General features: G+C 42.3%; 1 protein-coding gene across 1 annotated transcript; it reads left to right on the top strand.

Annotated features, from left to right (window-relative positions):
- Positions 1-1022: 1022 nt before the first annotated feature.
- On the top strand, positions 1023-22845 carry CENPV (centromere protein V). The gene is made up of 5 exons (XM_063444245.1): positions 1023-1533; positions 17634-17732; positions 18241-18310; positions 19765-19879; positions 22580-22845. The coding sequence occupies exons 1-5, from the start codon at positions 1250-1252 to the stop codon at positions 22702-22704; spliced, it is 693 nt and encodes a 230-aa protein (XP_063300315.1). The 5' UTR covers positions 1023-1249; the 3' UTR covers positions 22705-22845.
- Positions 22846-23994: the final 1149 nt, after the last annotated feature.

Raw genomic sequence — 23994 nt, 5'->3', positions numbered from 1 at the left:
AGTTCGAAGTTCAAGTGATCCTTGACTCCAGAAGAAGCACGGGTCATCTTAAATACTTGATCCACTGGATAGCCCGGAGGAGCGATCCTGTGAGCAAGCCAGGAATGTCTACGCCCCTGCCAATATCAAAGCTTTCCATCAAAGATATGAAGTTTGTGATTTCCCGGCTTTTGATCTTTGACTTCCAGCTACCGGGGGGAGGTCCTGTATGTAAGGGTGTGCTGTTCCGCTGCAATTGAGTTCCTCTCTAAACAAGCAAACTGGTAGGTTATCAAACTGTCTTTAATATTGGTATGATAAGTATATTTACTGCTGCTTCCTTATTTTGTTATTCTTAAATCAGCAGCAATGAATTGAATCCATCCACCCACAATGAACAAAAACTGGATATGTCTCTTACATAATGCATTCTAACAGAAACAATGACACTACTCTGGTAACTAGTGCCTTTATACAGCCATAAATAAGTACAATGATATTTATAATATATAAAAACAAATGTTAATGGAACAGAATTATCAAAATCTTAAAGTATAAACTTGTATTAAAACCAGGTACTTATGTCTAGTAAAAAATAAATCAATGCATGCTGAACCATGTCATGCTTCTATTATTTCTAAACTTCCTCTGGAGACACATTTTAATTAAAACAATTGAGCTGAGAGGCCCATTAGAATTTCTGTTCCATTAACATCATTATATATAGAGTGTGGTGTAGGTGTTATCAGAAATCATAAGGCAGGCAGGGGTATAATTTCCCACCAACCACTCATCCCAGGTACTCATTGGGTCATGATAGTCTAATGGCTCTGGCAATAATGATTGAAATTGATAGTGAACCCCCATCCCTCCCGTGCTCCTTCTTATAATAAACCAATATGGCAGAGAATGGCTGAACATGGCAGACACAGCTATACCACTGCCCCCTGCTGGCTGCCCAAGTTCCTTCTTATGTTTAAACCAATACAGCGGGGAAGGGCTGAATATGGTAGATACAGCGCTCTGCATTGCCCCCTGCTGATTGTCCAACGAAGCGAGCGAACTGGAGAAAGGAATAGGGAAAAGGCTAAACAAAGCGAAAAATAATCTTCACCTTCGCCTTACACCTTGCTGATTCGGACTCCTCTCTATCGGCGGCTGCATTAACACAGGGAGGTAAATAAGAAGACTGAAAAAAGACTGAAGGTTTGCCTTGCACATACACCGCTTTATAGAGAGGCATTGGCAGGCTGAGCCCCGGGGACCAGACATGGTGAAAGCCAAAAAATCAGCTGTGAAAGCGGGCTCCCCCCCGGACAGGAGCAGGAGGTCGGCTGGGGCTCCGGGGGAGATGTCCAAGGCTGCGGTGCTGGCTGTGAGCGGCCAGAAGGGACCCAGCAAGAGGGCAGCTGGCAGGAGGCAGGTGGAGGAGGACTCCAAGGGGCAGCAGGATTCACTACTGGAGCTCGGGGGGCAAACGGAGCGCTGGATCAGCTTCGTCAAACAGCAGAAACTGAGCTCCGAGGAAGCAGCCAAACTTCTGCTGGACTCCTTGTAAGTACCATGAGGGCTGGGCACCAGGGGGCAAGGCATGCATTGTGCCAGGGCAGGCTGGGGTCTCCATGCCAGCCACATGGCCTCACAGACTGGCATAGGGCACTCACTGGTATTTACTGCACAGTGGGGAGGACTTAGTGAGACTTATACCTTAGATTTAGGCTAGAACCAAAGAAATCTTTAAAATAATTAAATAATTTGTAGGTCTAAATGCATGAAATGTAAAAATCAATATTCCTACTTAGCTCCCCTAATCTTGTTAAAATGGGGAAAGGGAGACTGTGTGATACTTTTTGTAAAATAAGCTTTACTATGAGTTTGTCAGGATTGATGAATGACATTTACAAGCAGGACTCTATTTAGAAGTATGGAACCCCAGCTCCATGTAGACGTGGTGTGATAATAATTGACCGGTATAGAATGCCCACTGCCATGTTTAAGAAGTCCACATTAAAGATTCCATAATGAAAGCATGTGCTTATTTTCTCTTTCCAAGCTCTGAGCTCTTCGCTGACCTCTAAGATCCATTGAATGCAAAATTCAACACCTTCTCATGTATCATCTTAATAGATTATCCACATGTGGGTGAGATGCCATTAATAATATAATATACCAGAGAACAAAATTTGTGCTGAGCGCAGTTTGTAGGACGTGAGGAGATTATTTGGTGTGAGTTATTTTGACTGATCCATACGAACTATTTCAGTGATGATGGGGTGAGCAATGAAATTTATTTTTTTCTTTCCCGTCATACTAAGACAGTCAGTGGTGGCTGGAGAAATTACCTGTATGTGCTGAAAAGTAAGGATAGACATGTATTGACCCTTTGAGTACAAGATGGGGATGCAAACAGACACGTTTGTTATTCCTTCTGTAAAATTGTACTCCAGTGTTTCAAGAATTGTCATATTTGAATGCATTTTACACATGTAATTTCTACTCCCAATATGAAAAGTGATCACCAATCCACTGTGTGTGTTATTTGCTGTCCAACTGGACAATTTGTGAACCGTTTAATTCATTTTCGAAATTTCATGTTTCTGGTCCGTCATTCAGCCTTATTGGTGCTAAACTCTAGCAGAACTGGCTTCGCTTAAATAATAGTAAATTGTGGTGAGCTTGTAAAACTAATGTGGAAAATTTAGGCCTACAGGTTTCGATTTAATATTGTCGGATAAGCTTTTCTTTTTTTTTTCTTTTTTTAAACTTAGAGTTTATTAACGGATAAGCTTTTCTAATGATTTAATATATTTGGACAAACTTTTACAATGATTTTCGCTAAATATTAAATATAAAAAAAATATATAAATAAAAATCAATCTTAAAATATTTTTAAAAATTCATAATATTAAATAATTGTCAAAGCTTACCCAACAATATTACATTGAGGCTATAATTATGTATATTTGGATAATTCTTTTTCAAGTAGTGTATTTTAACATTAGTTTTCAAAATTAATTTTCAAAATTAATTTTCCGTTTACCACAAGCTAATGCTAATATAATAAATTATCACAAATTTGGTGTGGTGGACAATGGCATGTCCACCTACCCTTGAATACAGGGGCGGCTCTAGACTTTGCGAGTCCTTAGTTGAAACTGAAACATGAGGCCCATTAGCTTGCAGTTTTGGATACAGAGAGGTAGTCTCTGTATTCATCTTTAGATTCTTGGATTGCCATATGTAGATAGTGGAAGTGCACTCAACCCTTCGTCCTGGAATCCTGGGTGCTATACTGGATAAGTCCCAGTACCAGAAAGGACCAAATATAGAATTTGAATATAGAAAAAATCAAAGCACTCCAACGAATTCCAAAGAAAGGCAGTTTTATTGGACCCAAGGACCAACAAGCAATGTTTCAACCCCCTAGGGCCTTTTGTCAAGCTTGAAAAAGGCCCTAAAGGGTCGAAACGTTGCTTGTTGTTTCTTGGGTCCAATAAAACTGCCTTTCTTTGGAATTCGTTGGAGTGCCTCGATTTTTTTCTATATTTAGATTCTTGGATTGTCGCAGCTCCCTATGACACTGTGTTGTGAACTCTTTAACTGTAGTTATGGCATGATATGCAATAAACAAATTTAATTTACAGTTATGCTAATCATTTATACACAATTGCTCGGTATGGTTGTATAGCCTGGCAGCCATGAATACATAAGTGCCAGTGTGAATGGGGTTATTGGAAACAAAAATGAACATTTTGGTTAGGCTTTTTAAAAAAATCATTTACCAAATAATAAAGTTACTGATAAGAAAAAACACATATGTATGCATATAATATATATATGTTGCTTCCAGCTTTACCTTTGCATTACCTATACCATACAACCTTCACATTACAGACAAAGACATACACACTAATACATACACACATATAAACACTAATACACAAATACAGCAGAATATTGCTTTGCTGCAGAGGGATTTGGATAGATTGGGGGACAGGGCACTAAAATGGCAGACAAAATTTAATGTAGAGAAATGCTAAGTTATGCACTCAAGAATGCACAAGCAACTTATATGCTACCTAAATGGTAGTGAACTAGGGATGACCACACACAAGAAGGATTTGGGAATGGTTATAGACAACAAATTAGGCATCAATATGCAATGTCAATCTGCAGTTGCTAAGGCCAGTAAGGTTTTGTCATGTATAAATAGGGGCATAAATTCTCGGGATGAAAATATAATTTTCCTCTTTATAAATCGCTGGTAAGACCACACCTTGAATATGCTGTGCAATTTTGGGCACCTGTTCTAAAGAAAGATATCATGGCACTAGAAAAAGTGCAGAGACGAGCTACAAAATTGATAAAAAGGAATGGAGCATGTTAGTTACGAAGAAAGGTTAAAATTTTTTAAATCTATTCAAAGTGTTGGACTCCTGCTCCTCATTGACTAGTAAATTCTGACGTACACTTTTACAATTACTTAAGGCGAAAGCACAACCAAACAGATTGCCAGTTAAGCTCATATGCGATGTTAGTTTATAAAACAATGCTACTTTAATCATAAGCATGATTTAGCGCTGCTTCTTATTCTTCTGAGCCCCGCAGCCTATGTAGGTACAAAATAACATGTCTATCACTAGCCCAGCAGGTCCTATGCAAGTAAGACTCACGATCACTCTATTGTCACGGAACAGACCCTAGCTTACCTAGTCCTATGCCTATATGCCTAAAGATCCAAACCTAACTGCAGCACTAATACAGATTTGACTTGTATGCCTGAGATAGTTAGGGCAGGCTTGCTTTGCATTTAATAGCGTGGTATGCCAGTATAGCCGACAACCATAACATAATTCATACTATGCTAATGTGTACTCAGGAAATGCACCTTGCCTGCTAAATCTAACCTGCTATAACCATACACGGAGATGTCAATATTATCATATAACACACAATCTTCAAATGTACATCCCACTGTGCACCGATTGCTATCACTCTTGTGGAAGGTTTAATGCATGCCTATATGCCACTTAATACCTGACTACTCTCGCATAGGTTAATCTAACACGTCCTTAAGCAAGCAAGCATACAATTAAGCTATCAGTAAGTTAAATTATTAAGCCTGTTCATCTCTCAACCTGTCACATACTCTGAAAATTAACATAAAATAAGCACTGAATTTCTATGCCATATGACTGTTAAATTACGTCAGTGTGTCGGCCTGCACCAGCTGCTGTGGCGGTGCCGGCTTGTTCGTTCTATTGTTGTGTCCTTGGGCCCAGTGGTATAAATATTCTGAAGTTTATCTATAGTTCTATACCTAAACATGTCTTTTTCTGTCACTCTGCACATAGAACTATGACCCTGAAACATTTCTACTTAATTATAAAAAGTGCAGCAACTCTGACATTTTATGATACTTCTTACTGTTGTTTCTGTCATTTGAAAAATGTCTATGTAACCATGCTTTGTTACTCGATGCACTACAAAAGAATTAAAGAATTAAAAAAAAAAAAATTGAAATCTCTTTAGTTTGGAAAAACGGCGCCTGAGAGGGGATATGATAACTTTATACAAATATATTCATGGGCCAGTACAAACCATTATCTGGAAATCTATTCATAAACAGGGCTATTTATAGGACACAAGGTCACGCATTTAGGCTGGAAGAAAGGAGATTTCATCTAAGGCAAAGAAAAGTTTTTTTTTTACAGCAAGAGCAATAAGGATATGATTACAGTAAGAGCAATAAGGACCTCTTCTGCCTGAAGAGGTGGTTTTATCAGAGTCCATACAGATGTTTAAACTGCAATTGGATATATAATTGCAAAAACATAACATCCAGCGATATCATTTCTAATTAGTGGAGTAATAGCTACTTGATCCAAGGAGACATCTAACTGCTATTTTGGGGTCAAGAATGTTTTTATTTCCTAGTTTGTTGCAAAACTGGAAGCTCTTCATACTAGTTTTTTTGCCTTCTTTTGGATAAACAGCAAAAACATATGTGAGGAAGGCTGAACTTTATGGACACAAGTCTCTTTTCAGCTATGTAACTATGTAACATATAGCTACTGATACATGCACATGCATACACACACACACAAACACACTGATGCACAGAGACACAAATATTGACTAATAAAGACATATAGTCACAATGTGTATTTATTTGGCTGTGTATTTGAGTGTGTCTGGCATTGTCTACCTGTGTATGTGCCTGAGAATGTCTGACAGTGAGTGTTTTGTGTGTATGTGCGGTGTTTTGTTTATATGTTGGTCTGCTTGTGGCCTTTGTGCACTTTGTTTATGGCCAAGCTATGTTTCATGACTTTGTGTGTATGATGATTGTCTTCAGGGGTGGTTGTGACAGGGTGCGTAAAGGGGTAACTGTGGCGGGGTGAGTATGACAGAATGAGGGAGGGCAAGTGTTACAGGTTGAGGGGAGGTAAGCATGACAGGGTGAATGTGGCAGGTGTGTATCACAGGGTTGGGGTGAATTTGGCATTGCTGGATTAGTGAGTGTGATAGGGCAAGGGGAGATGAATGTGACGTGATTAAGGTGAATTAATTGACAGGGTGAGTGTGACAGAGTAAGGGGGTGAGTGTGGCAGGGTTTGAAGTGAGTGTAGCACGGTTGGAGGAGGGAGTGTGACAGGAAAAGGAGTGGTGAACGTGACAGTAAGCGAAAAGATGAGTGTAACAGGATTAGGTGGTAATGTGATAGGGTGAGTGTGGCAAAACGAGGGGTATTGAGTGCGGTTTGGTTGAAGGGGGTGAGTGTGACAGTATCAGGATCAGTGATTTAATGTGTGTATATGTATATACATGTGTATGTGTTCAGTAGATAACTACCTAATTTGGTTTTCTTAAATATTGCAATCCCACATAAGGATAACAAATAGGTGAGTTATCTACTAAACAACTCAAATATCAAAATTAAGAAAATATATAATATAAATTAATTATATATTTTATGTGTGGCCCACATAATGTGGCCCAGGGAAGACAATAGGTTGGACACCCATGTTCTTCTAGAAGGACAATGTGCTGTAACTATCAGAGAGTTTCTAGGACACAGTAGGGATGCAGCTAACTGGCAAAAAGATGATGCCATATGTTTTTAAACCTAAACTTTAATATATTGTATAAATCATATTCTGACACCAAATCTTTGAATGAAGATCACGTTATATTAACCACAAACTTGCAGCATTGAATTTGTGCCAACTTTATTAAAACTCTGCACCCACAGCAACACCCCCACAATGTGTTATATAATCAACTCGAAATATGATGCTTTATACTACAGTACAGATCAGCCCCCAAACAATGCCTCTGGACAGCAATATTCTATAGTTGCCATTACAAATCTGTTAGAGCTGTTTACACTTTAGTAGGGGTTTTCAATAAAGTTAGAATTATTGCAAATTCTAATGTAATTTGAAAAATTAAATAAGTAAAGGGAAACTATAGTGCCAGGAAAACAAATAAGCAAGAATTCAGAGACTATGCAAGACAGATGGCCATATTTTACTATCCAGGCATGTGCCCTTCAGTTTCGTCTCCTGACAGTATCCAGGCATGTGCCCTTTGGTTTCGTACGTAGCCTGACAGTACCCAAACAGGCTTGGCGATCTGAGGATCTCCCACAGAGCAGGCCTTACAGAGACCCCAGTAGGACTTCTTCATATATCTGTGATTGCAGCAGGTGCAATTCGCTCATGGAAGCATAGTGATATCAGATCTTCTCCCGGCACTTGTGATGGAGAACCAGAGGAGAGCAGTCCTCAGAAGCCCTTGCCCTGTACCTGGCTAGTTCTGTTCTTCTGAACCCAATGAAACCATTCTCCTGCTGCTAAATGGCAGTATGCACTGTATATTGAATTGTGTGTATCTGACAGTGTGTATTGGATTGTGTGTATGTGTGTATATTGGGCTGTGGGCATCTGGCAGTGTATATAGGGTTGTGTGTGTCTTGCAGTGTGTATTGGATTGTGTGTGTATTGGGTTGTGTGTTTCTGGCTGTGTGTATAACCCTCACACCTTTCCACAAGCAAACCTCCTATACAGAGCCCACAGTTACACAACCTGATACATGGCCCACAAACATACCCCAATTCCACCTTCGCACAAATACAACTCTACAAAGAATCCGCAGCCCCCCTACATACAAATAATTGGAAGAAAAAAAAACGCCTGCCAATAGACTTCATAGTCTTGTTTTGGCACATTGCTGCTAAAAGGTTGCCTGCCCCTGGTTTATTTTATGTGCAGTGGTATAAGCTGGCTTTCTCTGTTTGACAACATGGCGTTTTAATACATTTAGAGTCAAACTCCAGGCAGTGCTCAATTAACTGACTGTATTCACAGTCACTAGTGGATAAATAATGCATTTGTTTTAGAGAGTAAAATATGGATGCAAACTCTGGCACATTCTCCACATGGAAGAAAACCAAACAAAACACAAGCTATGCAAATAACAGTGTGGTATAATTACAGCGTGCAGACAGGATCCGTGTTCTCACTCTAGGCATATAATAAGAATGGTATTTGGACATGTTGATCCTTAAACACCAAATGTTGCTGCTAAATTTTGTTAATATAGCAATCCAACATCATCTAATTCTGCATGACAGAAAAACATTAGGATTGTGACACTGAGCTGTCTAATATATATAATCTTATCAACTCTTCATGTATAGACGTAGCGGAGAATGTGGTGCAAATAAGAATAACCCCAAATAATCCATCGATAACGACAGATACCGAAAGGCCACAGCATTTATTAAAACATGAGAGTGGAGGACTCATCAAACATTTATTAAACTTTATCATTTAATTATAACCAGAGATAAATACATACATAATCCATAACTTAACATATAATTATTGACACCTATTGCCCTACAGGCTTGAGCTTACATTAACGTCCTTGCCAATGAAAGAGACCACGTGCCTATGCAAATTCCCTTTTCCTTTCAATGCTTACCACCAGCCAACTTCTAGCTCGGTGGGCACGTTCAAGTCAGTAATTTAAAAGTTTACCCCATAGAGCAGCGGAGGTTGAGACCCGACCATGTCCATATCCTGACACTCAATGTAATAGCCCCCCAAAACCTATTGGCAAGGACACGCTCCCAACCACAACCCTGCTGTTTTAGGCCTAAAATCAGCGGGGCGGCCCCACTCAAATCACCCAAAGCCTGTTCCACCGCTTCCTGTATGGCAAGATTAAAAGGGTTGAGCCCGACCTCTGTGAGGTGAACTCCATCACCCGAAAACAAATTAGCTGCCTCTGGTTCGAACACCCTGTGGCAAACCGGAATCCCTTTAACCCAAAAACAAGCTTAGAGGCCCTCCTGTTTAGCTTTATATGGCAGCGTTCCATGGCTCTCTGATTATGGGCCCACTGCCAGAAGTTACGGGAAATGACCTCCGACCAAATGAGGCACACGTCAGGAAACAGAACTAAAATGCGCGCCAAGCCCTTCTTTATGGCAGACGCCAAACTCCATATAGCATAGTCCCCAGATCATTGCCCCCCAGGTGGATAACCAGAACACTTGGAACTCCCAGAAGGCGGGAAAGCTGAACCAACCCTTTTTATACCTCTGGCGCCAAACCAATGAACCTCCGCTTCAGAAGGCGTAAAACCCAATGGCTCCCCTCCCGGACGGACAGCTGCATGCCTCCTGGCCCAGAATACATAAGAGTGCCCCATCACCCAAACCCTGGGGGAAGATGAACCTGCGGAGAGAAACATTAATTCAGGAGAACGGCAGGACGAACATATGAGATAAAACGCCCAGATTCCCACCTCCCGATCCTCTGAACCACCTGCGCCTCATACCCAGCCTAAAAAAAATCTCTGTGGCAGCGTCAATCCAAAAGGAATGCCCACAATATTCCTTGCTGTCAATCCCTAATACCTCCCACCCCAAGCGAAAAACCCGGATAAATTGGAAATGAGAAAGAAAGCTCCCATCCGCATGAACCAAAAGAAGGCCCGTGGATACAGTACTCCCTAAAGGAAGAAACGGGGCAAATAGCTGAACCCGGGACAGCACCGAAGTGAACCCAGTGAGCGTCTGATCTTAAATGAGAAATGATCCGCAGCGCGCTGAAAATCGGCAAACAACACCCTGCCACTGCATTGCCTACTAGGGCTCACTAATTCCCCAATGCGCATGACCCCAAAGAAAGCCAAGGAATAGGCCAAAGTAAATAGACGGGCTTCAAAAACTGAGTAACAGACCCGAGGGAGCACCCCACACAATTTTGTCAGGAGCACAGTGGAGACTGGCGTTCTCGCATCTGCAGAAGCAACACGCCACCTCAAGCCTTTCAGTGCCTTGCACACTACGAACGCCTTGGTAGAATCTTCACACCCACGTAGTTTGAACAGGAAGCTAAGAGCTGAAAAACGTGAGGATATTGCATAGGGGGACTTACCTACGGACTCCCAGTGACCCAAGAGATGCAAAAGGCCTATGAGGTGGGCAGCCAAATCACCAAAACCACCCAGATCATGCTCCCACTTGTCCCATTCACACCACACCTTTCTGTAACGGGTCCATGTGGCCCTGGACACTGATCCACATACCAATTCCATCAATCTGCCAGACCAAGCGACCACATCTCCACCGAGCATGGAGTCCCTTCCAGATCCGCCTGCGGGGCGACTGCCCAAAATTCCGACCACTGCAGAAAACCACTGGAGGGGAGGAGGCCGTCAGCCAATTGATAGCTTGTACCACCCCTACATTGTCACAGTGAAAAACAAACAACCCGTTTATCCCGCAGCTGGGACGCCCAAACCTCCAATGCCACCAGAATGGGGAAGAGCTTGAGGAAAGCCAGATTCCTAGTGAGGCAAGAGACATGCAAACTGTCCGGCCAAGAGGCAGCACACCATCTAGAGCCAAGAATCATCCCAAACACAACCGAGCCCGCTGCATCCATGAAGAGTTGTAGGTCTGTGTTAGAGACCTCAGGCGCCTGCCAGTAGGACCTGCCATTATAGGCAGCCAGGAAGGAGTGCCAGACCGCCAGATCATCCCGCAGAGGCCGAGTCAGCCAAATGAAGTGCCGGAGACCCTGGATGTCGCCGCAGCCAGGCGCCTGTTAAAAACCCGCCCCATGGGCATGATACGACAGGCAAAATTCAGCTTACCTAGCAGAGACTGCAGACTGCGCAGTTGGATCTTACGCAGTCCTGGGGCCAGAAACACTTCCCGCCGTAAGTCTTGAACCTTATCCGAGGGCAAACGGCAGTCCTCTGCCACAGAATCACTCGATGCCCAAGAAGCTGAGACACGTGACCGGACCCACTGTTTTGTCATGGGCCAATGGGACAACAAAAGGTGAAAAACATCCCCCAAAACCCACAGCAACAGCGAACAAACAGGCGAATCAGCAGGACCCACGCAAAGGAATGTGGTCTAGGTAATGCAGCAGGGAGTTGATCCCAGCCTACCTCCTGACCACCCACTCCAGTAAAGTGCTGAAGCACTCGAAGTAGAAACAGGATATGGAACAGCCCATCGGGAGGCACATATCCACGTAGTACATGTCTTCAAAAACACAACCCAGGAAATTATGACAATCTGGATGCACTGGCAGCAAATGGAAGTCCGCATCAGCCTTAGCCAGCAAGACCCCAGGGCCTGCGGCCCTGACCATGCCAACCGCCGCGTCAAAGGACACGTAGGACAATTGGCAGAGTTCTGAAGAGATGTCATCATTCACCAAACCCCAGCGAGGGTACGACAAATGATGAATCAAACTGTATTTTCCTTGCTCCTTTTTGGGCACCACGACCAAGGGGGAGACCCGCAAATCCGTTAAAGGGGGGTCTCTAAAGGATACCGCAATGCGACCCAGAGACATCTCCTTTCCAAGTTTTTCCCGAACCACATGCGGGAATCCCGGACCGACCGATGGTTCCGAACTAGCAGCGAAGGGAGGTGAAACAAGAAAGGAATCCAGAAACCATGCTCAAAGCCTTCCAACAGGACGTTGGCTGCCCGACGATTCCTATAATGGGTGAGTCACGGGCACATCGCGCTTACGACCACTGGTGTCGTCTTGTGCACTCGCTGTTTCCATTATCAAGAGGATTGTGATGTTACTTACTAAATCTTTAAAATACATTTAGAAGAAAACGGGGAACATGGTCGGATTGGCCATAAAGCCACCAAGGCCACAGACGGCAGTCAAGCGAGGGGCAGCACGGCCAGTTGGGAGATCTCCATCACCAGTGAGCCAATTCTCCTGTCGTGGGGCTAGGCAAGCTGGGAGGCCTAGCACTCAATATTGTATCCCAGTGGCAACACTTTGATACAATCCCCTTACCAGAAGGGGAGACAATCCCCTTGCCAGAAGGAGCTGTCTGCACAAATCTCCACCAGCCCACCATGGATCAGGTTCACCGCTCCCTGGCCCAAGGTAAGCAGCTCCCTAGCCCCTGTCCTCCCAATCCCAGTACAGGCCTTTGTCCTCCCACTATAGGCAATCTCAGACCCACCCTCACAACCCTATCTTACCAATGCCCTTTTTGCAAAGGTGGCAACCTATCACCAGTGGCGGATCCAGAGCCTGATCTCGGGAGGGGCCCTTGTAGATTATTTAAATAAATAATCCAGACACAATACCCACTACAGCTCAGTGTAGTGGTTATGGTGCCAATAGTGCCAGGACCCCCTCCCAGAGTAAGTAGTCAAACCGTTTAAGAACAACTTTGACAACTTACCTGAGGTCTGCTGGGAAATGGGGCTGTCATAGGGCATAGGAGCAGTGGTGTGTGTGAGTGGTGCAATGTGTGAGGGGTGCAGTGTGTGTGTGTGAGGGGGACAGTGTGTGAGCAGTGTGTGAGTGAGGGTGTCAGTGTATATCAGGGGTGCAGTGTGTGTGTTAGGGGGGCAGTGTATGTGTGGGTCAATATGTGTGTGTGACAGTTGCAGTGTATGTGTGTATGGGGGGGGCAGTGTATGTGTAGGGCAATGTGTGTATGGGTGGGCAGTGTATGTGTAGGGCAATGTGTGTGTATGTGGGGCAGTGTGTGTATGGGAACAGTGTGTGTGTGTGGGGGGCAGTATGTATGTGCATGGGGGGGCAGTGTGTGTATGGGGGGCAGTGTAGGCACATTGCAGGGCTAGCGCCTGCATGTGCTGGCAGGGGAGAGGGAGACCCTCGGTTTTCGAGGGGGGGGGGGGGGAGGGGGGAATGGGGGAATTGCCCCGTTGCCCCCCCCCCCCCTGGATCCGCCACTGCCTATCAAACATATTTAAATTGACTGAGCTCTCCAGTACAAACCTTATTTTTCCACAAATGTTTGTAAATGCAGACTTCATGGCTAGGTGTTTAAAGTAATACACATATGGCAATGTGTCTAATTGAAACACCTGAATTCAATAATTAAGTGGTGTGTCCCAATATTTTTGTCCCTATAGTGTAGATCAGCTTACTATTTGAAACAGCAATGTTTATCAGATTAATGCTTAGACTGCAGCTTCTATCAAACAGTTACACAGACTATAGTGACCTACTAGTTAATATCCAACAGAGTTGAATGAATCTTATGTGTTATTGTATACAGCCATAGTTTGAAATGATGGGCAAACACAATAATGCTGGAGGATATCCACAATTTTATTTCCATATTTTCAGGAATATGTCAGCTTCTTTAATAATAATAATATAGATAATATTGAATTGTCTATGTGGTAATCTTTACACTATTTAACTAGAAACATAGAATGTGACGGCAGATAAGAACCCTTCGGCCCATCTAGTCTGCCCAGTTTTCTAAATACTTTCATTAGTCCCTGGCATTATCTTATAGTTAGGATAGCCTTATGCCTATCCCACGCATGCTTAAACTCCTTTACTGTGTTAACCTCTACCACTTCAGCTGGAAGGCTATTCCATGCATCCACTACCCTCTCTGTAAAGTAATACTTCCTGATATTATTTTTAAACCTTTGTCCCTCTAATTTAAGACTATGTCCTCTTGTTGTGGTAGTTTTTCTTCTTTTAAATATAGTCTCCTCCTTTACTGTGTTGATTCCCTTTATGTATTTAAATGTTTCTATCATATCCCCCCTGTCTCGTCTTTCCTCCATGCTATACATGTTAAGATCCTTTAACCTTTCCTGGTAAGTTTTATCCTGCAATCCATGAACCAGTTTAGTAGCCCTTCTTTGAACTCTCTCTAAGGTATCAATATCCTTCTGAAGATAGGGTCTCCAGTACTGTGTACAGTACTCCAAGTGGGGTCTCACCCGTGTTCTGTACAATGGCATGAGCACTTCCCTCTTTCTACTGCTAATACCTCTCCCTATACAACCAAGCATTCTGCTAGCATTTCCTGCTGCTCTATTACATTGTCTGCCTACCTTTAAGTCATCAGAAATAATCACCCCTAAATCCCTTTCCTCAGATGTTGAGGTTAGGACTCTATCAAATATTTTGTACTCTACCCTTGGGTTTTTACGTCCAAGATGCATTATCTTGCACTTATCCACATTAAATGTCAGTTGCCACAACTCTGACCATTTTTCTAGTTTACCTAAATCATTTTCCATTTGGCTTATCCCTAACTAATGGAACACTAGAAATATTCACGCCTAATTAAAAGCATGACAGAATCAAAATGAGGGGCTTTAGGCAGAGGTGCAAGCAGAAAGGGGAAAATGTCAGGGGCCCTGCTATTGGTATTATAGATAATCTTTAACATATGACAATGAATACTTTATGGCCATTGCAATAGTAGCTAACATGCTTCCCCTAACTCATCAATCACAATAAGGTATTATACCAGAGCCGTTCCCAAGCCTGCCATGTTTATTCTTTTGTTACCATGGTTGCATCACCATAGCAACTGTTCCGACTTCTAGTCACAGGATGCAAAGATACCACATTTTTCCATACAAGTGTTCCCTTTCTGCTGCCACGTGTCTCATGTGTTCAGATTCCGTGACTGAAGCAGAGCAATGTAAAAATGAACTTTCTAAAAAAAGCGGACTCTAGCTATCTGTAAATATTAAACTTTTAATGATTCCATCCACCTGGCAATCCAGACCAGCCCCCATCCTCTCTGCTTTCCTGGTGTGAACTCTCCCGCATGGCTCTCTCTGGGAGGAAGTGACTCACGGCAGTCACTTCATCCCGTGCCACCAAAAAGCAAAGGGACCCTGTCATGATGTTAAAGGGCCACAGCCCCTGCTTACAAACGCCCACCATGGGACCCTTAGTGCATGGGCCACCCGGTGGGCCTCCTTAGTGTGCGTCCCCAGGATGTTCCAGGGGCCCATGGGTGGGAGAAAGTTGTCGAGGGCAGCAGGGCCCACGGGGCAGCTGCCTTTGGCCGCCTAGAAGTAAAAGGGCCCGGGGCAGCTGACCCATTTGCCCCACGTTAAAGACGGCCCTGCATCCATGCAGTGACTAAACAGATGTAATCAAAATTATTCTAATACTGGTTCTCTTGAAAACTCTAATAGGGTTATTCACTGATGTGGGAATTTAAAGAGCTTCTTTCACCTACCTGGGCCCAGCACCGATGTCCCTCGACGCTGGCTCAGATCCACCTTCTCCATCGGTGGGGGAGACCTAATGAGCATGCGCGGCAATGGCCGTGCTCGCATTAGGATATCACCAAAGGAAAGCATTATACCATGCTTTCCTATATAGTTTTGGGTGACGCTGGACATACCCATGCGTAGCGTTTTGACGTCTAGTTGTCAGTTAAGCGCCTAACAACCTAGAATTTCCTCTAATTTCCTCTTGTAGACAGTCACTAGAGGTGGAGTTAGCAGGTAATTATTGCAGTTTCTTAAAAATATTACTAGACCAAGAAAATATTAAATGGACACTGTAGTCACTATAACTAGACCAATTCACCAAGTCATCTGGCACTGTCTCTCCGTTCAATCTTAGACCATTTCCAAGCAGTTTAACGCTAACCAGCCTCTACTGGAGGAATAGCTAAGGCAGATATTAGACATTTCCTTCTAGCCATATCAATTCATCCCAGCAGTGGGTGATGTGAAAGGGGTCAGCTGACACACTCAGCCAATCACAACCATCTGCACAGGATAATGTTCATCATTATCACAAAGGGGACAGGCTGCTAGGGGCTCTATTTTAGCATTAAAACATTAAAAACTGCCTGAAACGGAATGGAAGGACAGTGTCAGGGGACTCCAGCCACTTCTACATTGTCCCTTTAAATGTATTCCTGTGTGGAATCAGGAAATTTGAGAATTCACCACCTTAGATACAGCACATCAGATATAGCGATCAAGAGTCTAGATTACAGTGACATACAGGTATCGGCTTTCTGCGTGCAAACCAGGAATCGTAGAACATACACACAAATATAAGCCTGTAATGTGCATCTGTCATGTCCTGGGTGTCGCTTTAACGAGAATACATTTTATCTATATATCATGCTACCAAACTCATAATGGTGCATTCATTAAACAGTAATTTTTAATGAATTGAAATTTTATAGAAAATCTTACACAAAAAGAGCTGATGTGGAAAAATAATAAATAAATCTTCAACTCATATATTGTCATAGCCTGTCTGTATGAACTTGAATTTGCAATTTATTTTAAATTCACTGTTTAATAAATAAATCCCATAGAGCACTATAGATTTTTTTGAACTTCATAAACTGATGGCTTAGAAACAGTCTGTAAATGGAGAAGTGGTTTCGAACACACTATATTAATTGAGATTTTAGAGAAAGGTGAAAGATAGACTATCATGCAAAATATGTCCAAAATGACCAATTTCTTCACTTGTGCATGTTGCTTTAAAGCGGGCTTCACAAAAACTCTGGCCCTCCAGATGTTGCTGAACTACAACTCCCATGATTCTCAGCCTATTTTATTCATAGAATCATGGGAGTTGTAGTTCAGCAACATCTGGAGGGCCGGAGTTTGGGGAAGCCTGCAACGGATTTCTTACGTCAAAACAACTTTGTTTTTCAACAGTTTAATGCTCTTCAGTCAGCTGTCCACAATGATTTGCTTGGTCGCCACCCAGAGCCGAAAAGGGAAGCATTGATAAGAATTGGAAGCTTGTGATTGGCTGGGTGTTAGCTGATACTCTCAGCCTATCACTGGCCCCCCAACTTGCGAGTGTACCATGTTCTGTTTTGAGGGTATAAAGGCCCTTTAACACTGTCATGTTAAAAGACACAACTTCACAAACCCAAGTAACATCCTGAGGAGCATATCATTTGAGATGAAATAATATTTAACATAATAGTTTGAGTTCAGATCTCGATTTAGTGTAGCCCTGCTCTTAAGCCTCACTTTCTCCACAGTCTAAAAACTATTACTTGGGAGTAATTTAAAATGCTGCTTTCTTCTAAAATAAAAAATAGGATGTGTGTTAGTGTAATAATTTCCTGCTGTATAACATGTTGGTTTTTTACATGTAACTTATAATAATATTTAAAGCATGCAAAATAAAATTGTGCAATCACTGTTATGGTTTTGGTGCTATACAATACTACTATAACCTAAATCTTTGTTTTTTGTAGTATGTTATAGTTTATAGCCACCTTTCATTCACTTATTGACGTTGAATTCAAATCCAGTGTAAGATCCAGGCCTGAAACTGTTTCTGTTTGTCCACAGTGAACACAAGGGGCTTGTGATGCACAGTGGAGGCTGTCACTGTGGGGCAGTGCGATTCGAAGTCTGGGCATCCGCTGATATCCATGTCTTTGACTGCAAGTAAGACTTACATTTTACACGAAGCTCACACTCTAAAGCTAAAAATTAGCAAAGGCATTATATTAGTTTGAAATCATACTTGAAGTTGTGTTACTTTTTTTATGGTGCTTTCAAATGCAGGTAATGATATCATATATAATATTATATACGTTTTATTTCTATTGTAGTTTTGGCTGAAATGGGTTAATAGGTGTTTATTCACTAAGCACTGAATTGTAGTGAGTTGAAACCCAAAAGGCAAGGTCTTGCATTTAAACATCAACACTACATACAAACACACCCTGCATTCAAATGTCAACATTACATTAAAACATAAATACAACCCAGCAAGGATGGGCAAATGGTAGTTCCCCAGCTAGCAAAGTATTGTGGGAATTGTGGGGCTCTCTACGTTAATTCGGCCACTGCTCTGAATTGAAAAATACATTTTAAAAAATGGAGGCAAAAATTTGGAAAAATTCTTAATGGTTACTAAAACATGCATTCTATCTTTCTCACTGTTATACAGTTGCAGTATTTGTGTAAAGAAACAAAACCGCCATTTCATTGTACCTGCATCACGCTTCAAGTTACTAAAGGTAAGAGGAGGGCTAATATCTTTAAATATTTATCTGACACAATATACTCTGGTGAGTTCTTACTCATCTGTCATGACATCATTATCCTCTAAACAACTGGCCACACATATACACTCATCAGCTACAACTATTAAAACCACAGACAGGCAAAGTGAATAACATTGATTATATCGTTACAATGGCACATGTCAATGGTTGGGATATATTAGGCAGCAAGTGGACAGTCGGTTCTTGAATTTCATGTGTTGGAAGCAGGTAAAATGGATAAGCTAAAAGATCTGAGTGACTTTGACAAGGGCCAAATATTGATGGCTAGTCGACTGTCAAAGCATCTCCAAAACAGCAAGTCTTGAGGGATGTTCCTGGTATGCAGTGGTTAGTAACTATAAAAAGTGGTGCAAGGAAGGACAACCGGTGAACCGGTGACAGGGTCATGGGTGTTTAAGGCTCATTGATGCACATGGGGACGGAGGCTAGCCCATCTAGTCCAATCACACAGAAGAGCTCTTGTACCTCAAATTGCTAAAAAAATAAATTTTAAAAAAAGTGCGTGTGTATCGTTTACGTGGGAAAGAGATGGCAGCAGGATGAACTATGGCAAAAAGGCAGGCTGGCAGAGGCAGTGTAAGGCTCTGGGAAAACCTTGTGTCCACCCTTTCATGGCAATGATGTTCCCTCATGGCAGTGGCCTCTTTCAGCACCCTGCCACTCTGCAAAAATTGTTCAGGAATGATTTGAGGAAATGACAAAAAGTTCAAGTTGTTGCCTTGGCCTCCAAATACCCCATCTCAATCCGATTAAGCATCTGTGGGATGTGCAGGACTTAAAGGATCTGATGCAAAGGTCTTATTGCCAGATACCACAGGACACATTCACGGGTTTTGTGGAGTCCATGCATCGACGCATCCAAGCTTTTTTGGCAGCACAAGTTGGACCTACACAATATTAGGCAAGTGGTTTAAATGTTGCAGTTGATCAGCGTAGTACCCATATGTATGACATGTTGTATATTCATAATTACAATACATATGAGCTCTATTAGTGTTATTCCAGCCAGTGCGTCAATGCATTAAATAGGATCTGTGCCACACAAGCAGCATGGTTCTCCAATGCAGAGTTCTATTAGGACTAATAACGAAGTGTGTTGGGATATATTGTCACACCCCAGCCCTCTGGCATTACAGTACAGCAGGAATGTAAGGGAACATGGCAATAGAGATTTGTACTGGATGAGGCACAGAACTACTGACTCAATGCTGGATAAAATACGCTGGTAAACTAAAACCAAAGTAATGGAAAAAAAAAAGTCTATGGAATTTTGTTTAATCTTCACATTTTCCCACAGTCCCCAGTAAATATATTTCCTAAATATAGTCAAAGTACTGCTTTAACTATTTATTACATTGAAATGATTTCATATTTCTTGTACATGTGACAATATGTTTGTATTTTAGGGGGAAGAAAATCTTACCACTTACAGATTCAACACTAAAAAAGCACAACATACATTCTGCAAGATCTGCGGTGTTCAGAGTTTCTACACACCACGCTCAAACCAAGATGGCTACGGTAAGATGGGGGGTAAAAAAAAAACACTTTTTTTTTTTTTTTGCTGGGTTTAAGTAATAGTGTCTTTATTAATATGCAGTATTTACCAATCACTTTCATGGTTATTCACTAAGGTGAAAATTCTAAGTGAATTTCAAACTGAAGCCAAAATAGCTGAACTGGAAAAATCACCTATTCTTCCAGTTAGGCTACAATGGCCATAAATGTAAAATTGTATGGGGATGCTGCATGTGGTATTGCATGTGTGGAGATGCTGTTTGTGGGGTTGTGTGTGTAGAGTGAGGCTGCTTGTGGGGTTTTCTGTGTGCATGGGGCTGTATTGCAGGGTAGTATAGAAGTGGAGAGGGTTATTTGTGCTGTATTGTATGCGAATAAGTGCTGTAGTGTGTGTGTGTGTGTGTGTGTGTGGTGTATACGGGCTATGGAGGCTGTTGTGTACATGATTGTGTATGTGCATTATATGAGCTCTACTATGTGTTGGAGATATAGAGGTTTCGATATGTGTGTGAGAAACATAGGATCTGTAGTGTTTTTTTGGGGGGAAAGAGGCTCTAGTGTGCACGGAGGGGGGTGATATGGGCTGTAGTGGATCCAAAGGGGTATAGGAGCTGTTGTGGGTGCATCGGAGTCCCATCTCACCCATGCATCCTGCGTGTAATTTTCACCCCCCCAATCCCTGTCTCTCCACCAGTCCCCATGTCCCCTTTCAAAAACAATTTCAATGAGCCTACCTGCTGCTCCTTATCGTCATAATGTTTGCAGCCCACAATAATTCTACAACAATGTAATCACTTAACCACGCGGTTAAAGGGACACTATAGTCACCAGAACGACTAATGTAATGCTTAATGTAGTTGTTCTGGTGAGTACAATCATTCCCTGCAGGCATTTTCATGCAAGCACAGTGTGCAGCACTTCCATTCAGCATCTGCATGGAGATGTTGAATTTTCCCCATAGATTCAATGCATCTCTATGAGGAGGTGCCGATAAGCCAAGCCGGCATTTGGCCCCGCCTCGACCCTGTGCCGATTTAATAAATTCTGAAATCAGCAAGGAGGTGGGGTGGGGGCGGAGCCAGTGCCAGCAGACCCACACAGCGCTGGAAATAAGATAAGTTTTATTAACTTTTATGGGGGGGCAAGTTACTTAAATAGTGGTTTTAACACTATAGGGTCAGGAATACATGTTTGTGTTCCTGACCCTATAATGTTCCTTTAAGTTCAAGATAAAACAATTATTAAAGTAATACTATAGGGTCAGGAACACAAACATGTATTCCTGACCCTATAGTGTTTACCCACCATTTAGGTGGCTTGCCCACCCTTAGCCCCGTTAAAAGCAATTAAAACTCACCTTATTTCCAGCGCCCCCAGGTCTGCTGCGCTAGCTCCGCTCCCTTGGTGACATCATCAGAATGTCTGATGTTTAGAAATCAGCAATAGGGCGGGCCCAAACAACATTTTAGCCAAACAGCACCTCCTCATAGAGATGCATTGAATCAGTGCATCTCTATGAGGAAAATTTAGTGTCCCCATGTAGAGCATGCAGACGCTGAAGGGCAGTGCTGCCTACTGTGCAGCATTGAGCCAGGAAGCACGTCCAGTGGCCATCTGAGGAGTGGCCACTCAGAGGTGTCCCTAGGGGCAATAAAAATGTTTGCATATAATTATACTCACCAGAACAACTACATTAAACTGTATAAATTTACACAAATCTTTATTTTACCCCTGGACTGCGCTCTGCCCCCGGTTTGGGGTCGTACAACAGTTTGGCTTCACTTGCGGGCACCCCGCGGCAGGGTGATGCATCTTAAGTACGCTTCTCCCCCCCAATCCCCCACCCCCCCACCCCCCCAATAGCAAAAACCAAAGGAAAAAAAGTCACCTGTGCTCTCTCCTCACCCCTTTGCATATTTAGACAAATGGAGGCCATTTAGTTACTCCAATGGCCATTAGAGGGAATGACCGTCTGCCAACGTCAAGGCAGACCCCCCCCTAAGTGGGTCCTACACTGACCCTTCACCTTGCTTCCTTGAGCTTCTGGCAAAGAGATCTCTAATGAGACAGAGAGGGGTATTTTTTATATACACCCCTATATACTTATTAACCCTTAATAGGGAACACATAGGATGGGCGGCAGTATTGTAACAAAGCTGTGTGATACAAAAAGTGAATACAAATACAAAAAGATAAGTCCTGCGCTCACTCCCATCACTCCTAGGCTGCAGCAACGACCACAGTACACATCAGCCCCAATATATAGTAAAAACCCAAAAAAAATCCCTAGGGATTAAGGAGAGAGCGCAGGTAACTTTATTTTCCACCGATGAGTATAGCCCTCCGCAATAGACAGAGCACGAGCCTGTTAAAAAAGTAACAGGTGCGCACTGCATCTAGGTTATGCAGTCAGTGAAGCAAGGAGCTGTGGTGGAGTTTACAATTTACAACAAGGTGCTCAACCATTGTGTCCCAATAATTTGTAAAGAAAAAGGTATTGTATTTCATCGCACTGGTACAAGGGTGCAGTGAATTTATAATTATGAAACCAAGATTTTTGCATAAAACGTTAAAGGCCTTGTTCACAAAAGTTAAAAATCAAAACGTAAGAATGACTGAAGTATTTTTGTTCAGTGCCATATCAGAGTATGCCTAAAATCAGCATCCTCATTAACCATGTTTGCCATCTTGTGGTCTTTCTAGGAATTGCCCCACACTGTTTGGATGAAGGGACTGTGCGCAGTGTCCATGTGGAGCAGATCAACGGAAAAGAGTGGGAGAAGGCAATTAAAGAACACAAGACCATCAGCAGTATGTCGAAGTCCTGAGATCCAGTGGTTCTGCTATAATTTTGTTAGTCCCCATCAACTACTCATTTTATACATCTATGACACTGTGGCCTATCTTCTTAACATTTATGGAAATAAATCTTTTTTCTATACATTTATTAGCATTATACTGTGCTGTGTGTTCTTGGTTTATTCAGCTTTGTGTTTGCTAGTAGAGGGAATGTCAGCCAAAGGTTATCCTATTGTCTGCACTTTACTTGGACTAGATCTGATGTAATGGATCATCCTGGCTGCTGTTATGATGGGCGTACAAAGAACTCCGGCATGAAGAAGCCCAGCAAAGGATGTTTATTATGAGAGTGTCTTAGGGTTATTCACGAAAGTGAGAATTACAGGGAATCCAAAGGAATTTCAAATTGAAGGCCAAAGTTGTCAAACTAGAAGCACAGCTGACTTGGAGAATTAATTCCAGTTGAGCCACTTTGGCCTTACGTTTGTAATTCAATATTGTCACTTTAGTAAATAACCCTGTCTATTTTCTAATGTGGAACTGCCATTTCCGAAACCCTTTGGTTTTTGATGGCTTGTGTTTTGTATGTTATACGCCGAAATCTCGGAACATGGACGGGTTTAAATTATCAACCCCACTCAATAAGTCCCTGAGTCATCTGTTATTTGGGGGTCCTGTTGTGAACAGTTCCTTCCACAGCAATGCTATATCCTTGATGGTATTGTGGTTACATAAGCATTGCACAGGGTGCCTTTTAGTGACTGGTACCATCTACAAGGGTGTTTGTTAGAACTATTGAGCATTCTAGACATGGGTAAAAATATTCTACATAGACCGTTAGCTAACACTCACAAACCCCTACTAGAAACTACTAAACTATACTGATTTCTAGGTGGATTATTTTAGCTGATGTTTTATTAAATTGGTTATTAAGTCTTTCTCTTCCATATTTCAAGATATAGTGGTTTTATTTAGTTACTTTCCACCTTGTTTTTCCAGGATCCAATACAGTTACCTATATAATTTTACTGGCATATTTGCATATGACAGAATTCTGGCACATTGCCTTGATTAAAGTGGATATGTGATATGAAAGATAATCTTCCATATACATGTGTTCTGTCCTCCTCCCATATTCCTCTAGTCTGATCGACCCCAAAATTAAAACTGTTCTGCTAAATCTGGGATTTGTTAGAGGTATATTATGAGATTTCTTACATGCATGCAGACACACTCATGGACATACATTCATATACAGCCAGCATTCACCACATGCAAAATACACACAATTGTCCTTATACATATGTGCATAAAAACGG

This window comes from Pelobates fuscus, chromosome 1 (assembly GCF_036172605.1).
Source record: "Pelobates fuscus isolate aPelFus1 chromosome 1, aPelFus1.pri, whole genome shotgun sequence".
NCBI classification, from domain to species: Eukaryota; Metazoa; Chordata; class Amphibia; order Anura; family Pelobatidae; genus Pelobates; species Pelobates fuscus.
The sequence above is the reverse complement of the archived record's forward strand: the minus strand, read 5'-3'. Positions and strand labels throughout refer to the sequence as shown.

Bases quoted from the DNA above. Each gene is read 5' to 3' on its own strand.
- CENPV (XM_063444245.1), top strand. From the start codon at position 1,250: ATGGTGAAAGCCAAAAAATCAGCTGTGAAAGCGGGCTCCCCCCCGGAC. The intron at 1,534-17,633 runs GTAAGTACCATG...GTTTGTCCACAG, and splicing joins AAACTTCTGCTGGACTCCTT to TGAACACAAGGGGCTTGTGA. The intron at 17,733-18,240 runs GTAAGACTTACA...ACTGTTATACAG, and splicing joins ATCCATGTCTTTGACTGCAA to TTGCAGTATTTGTGTAAAGA.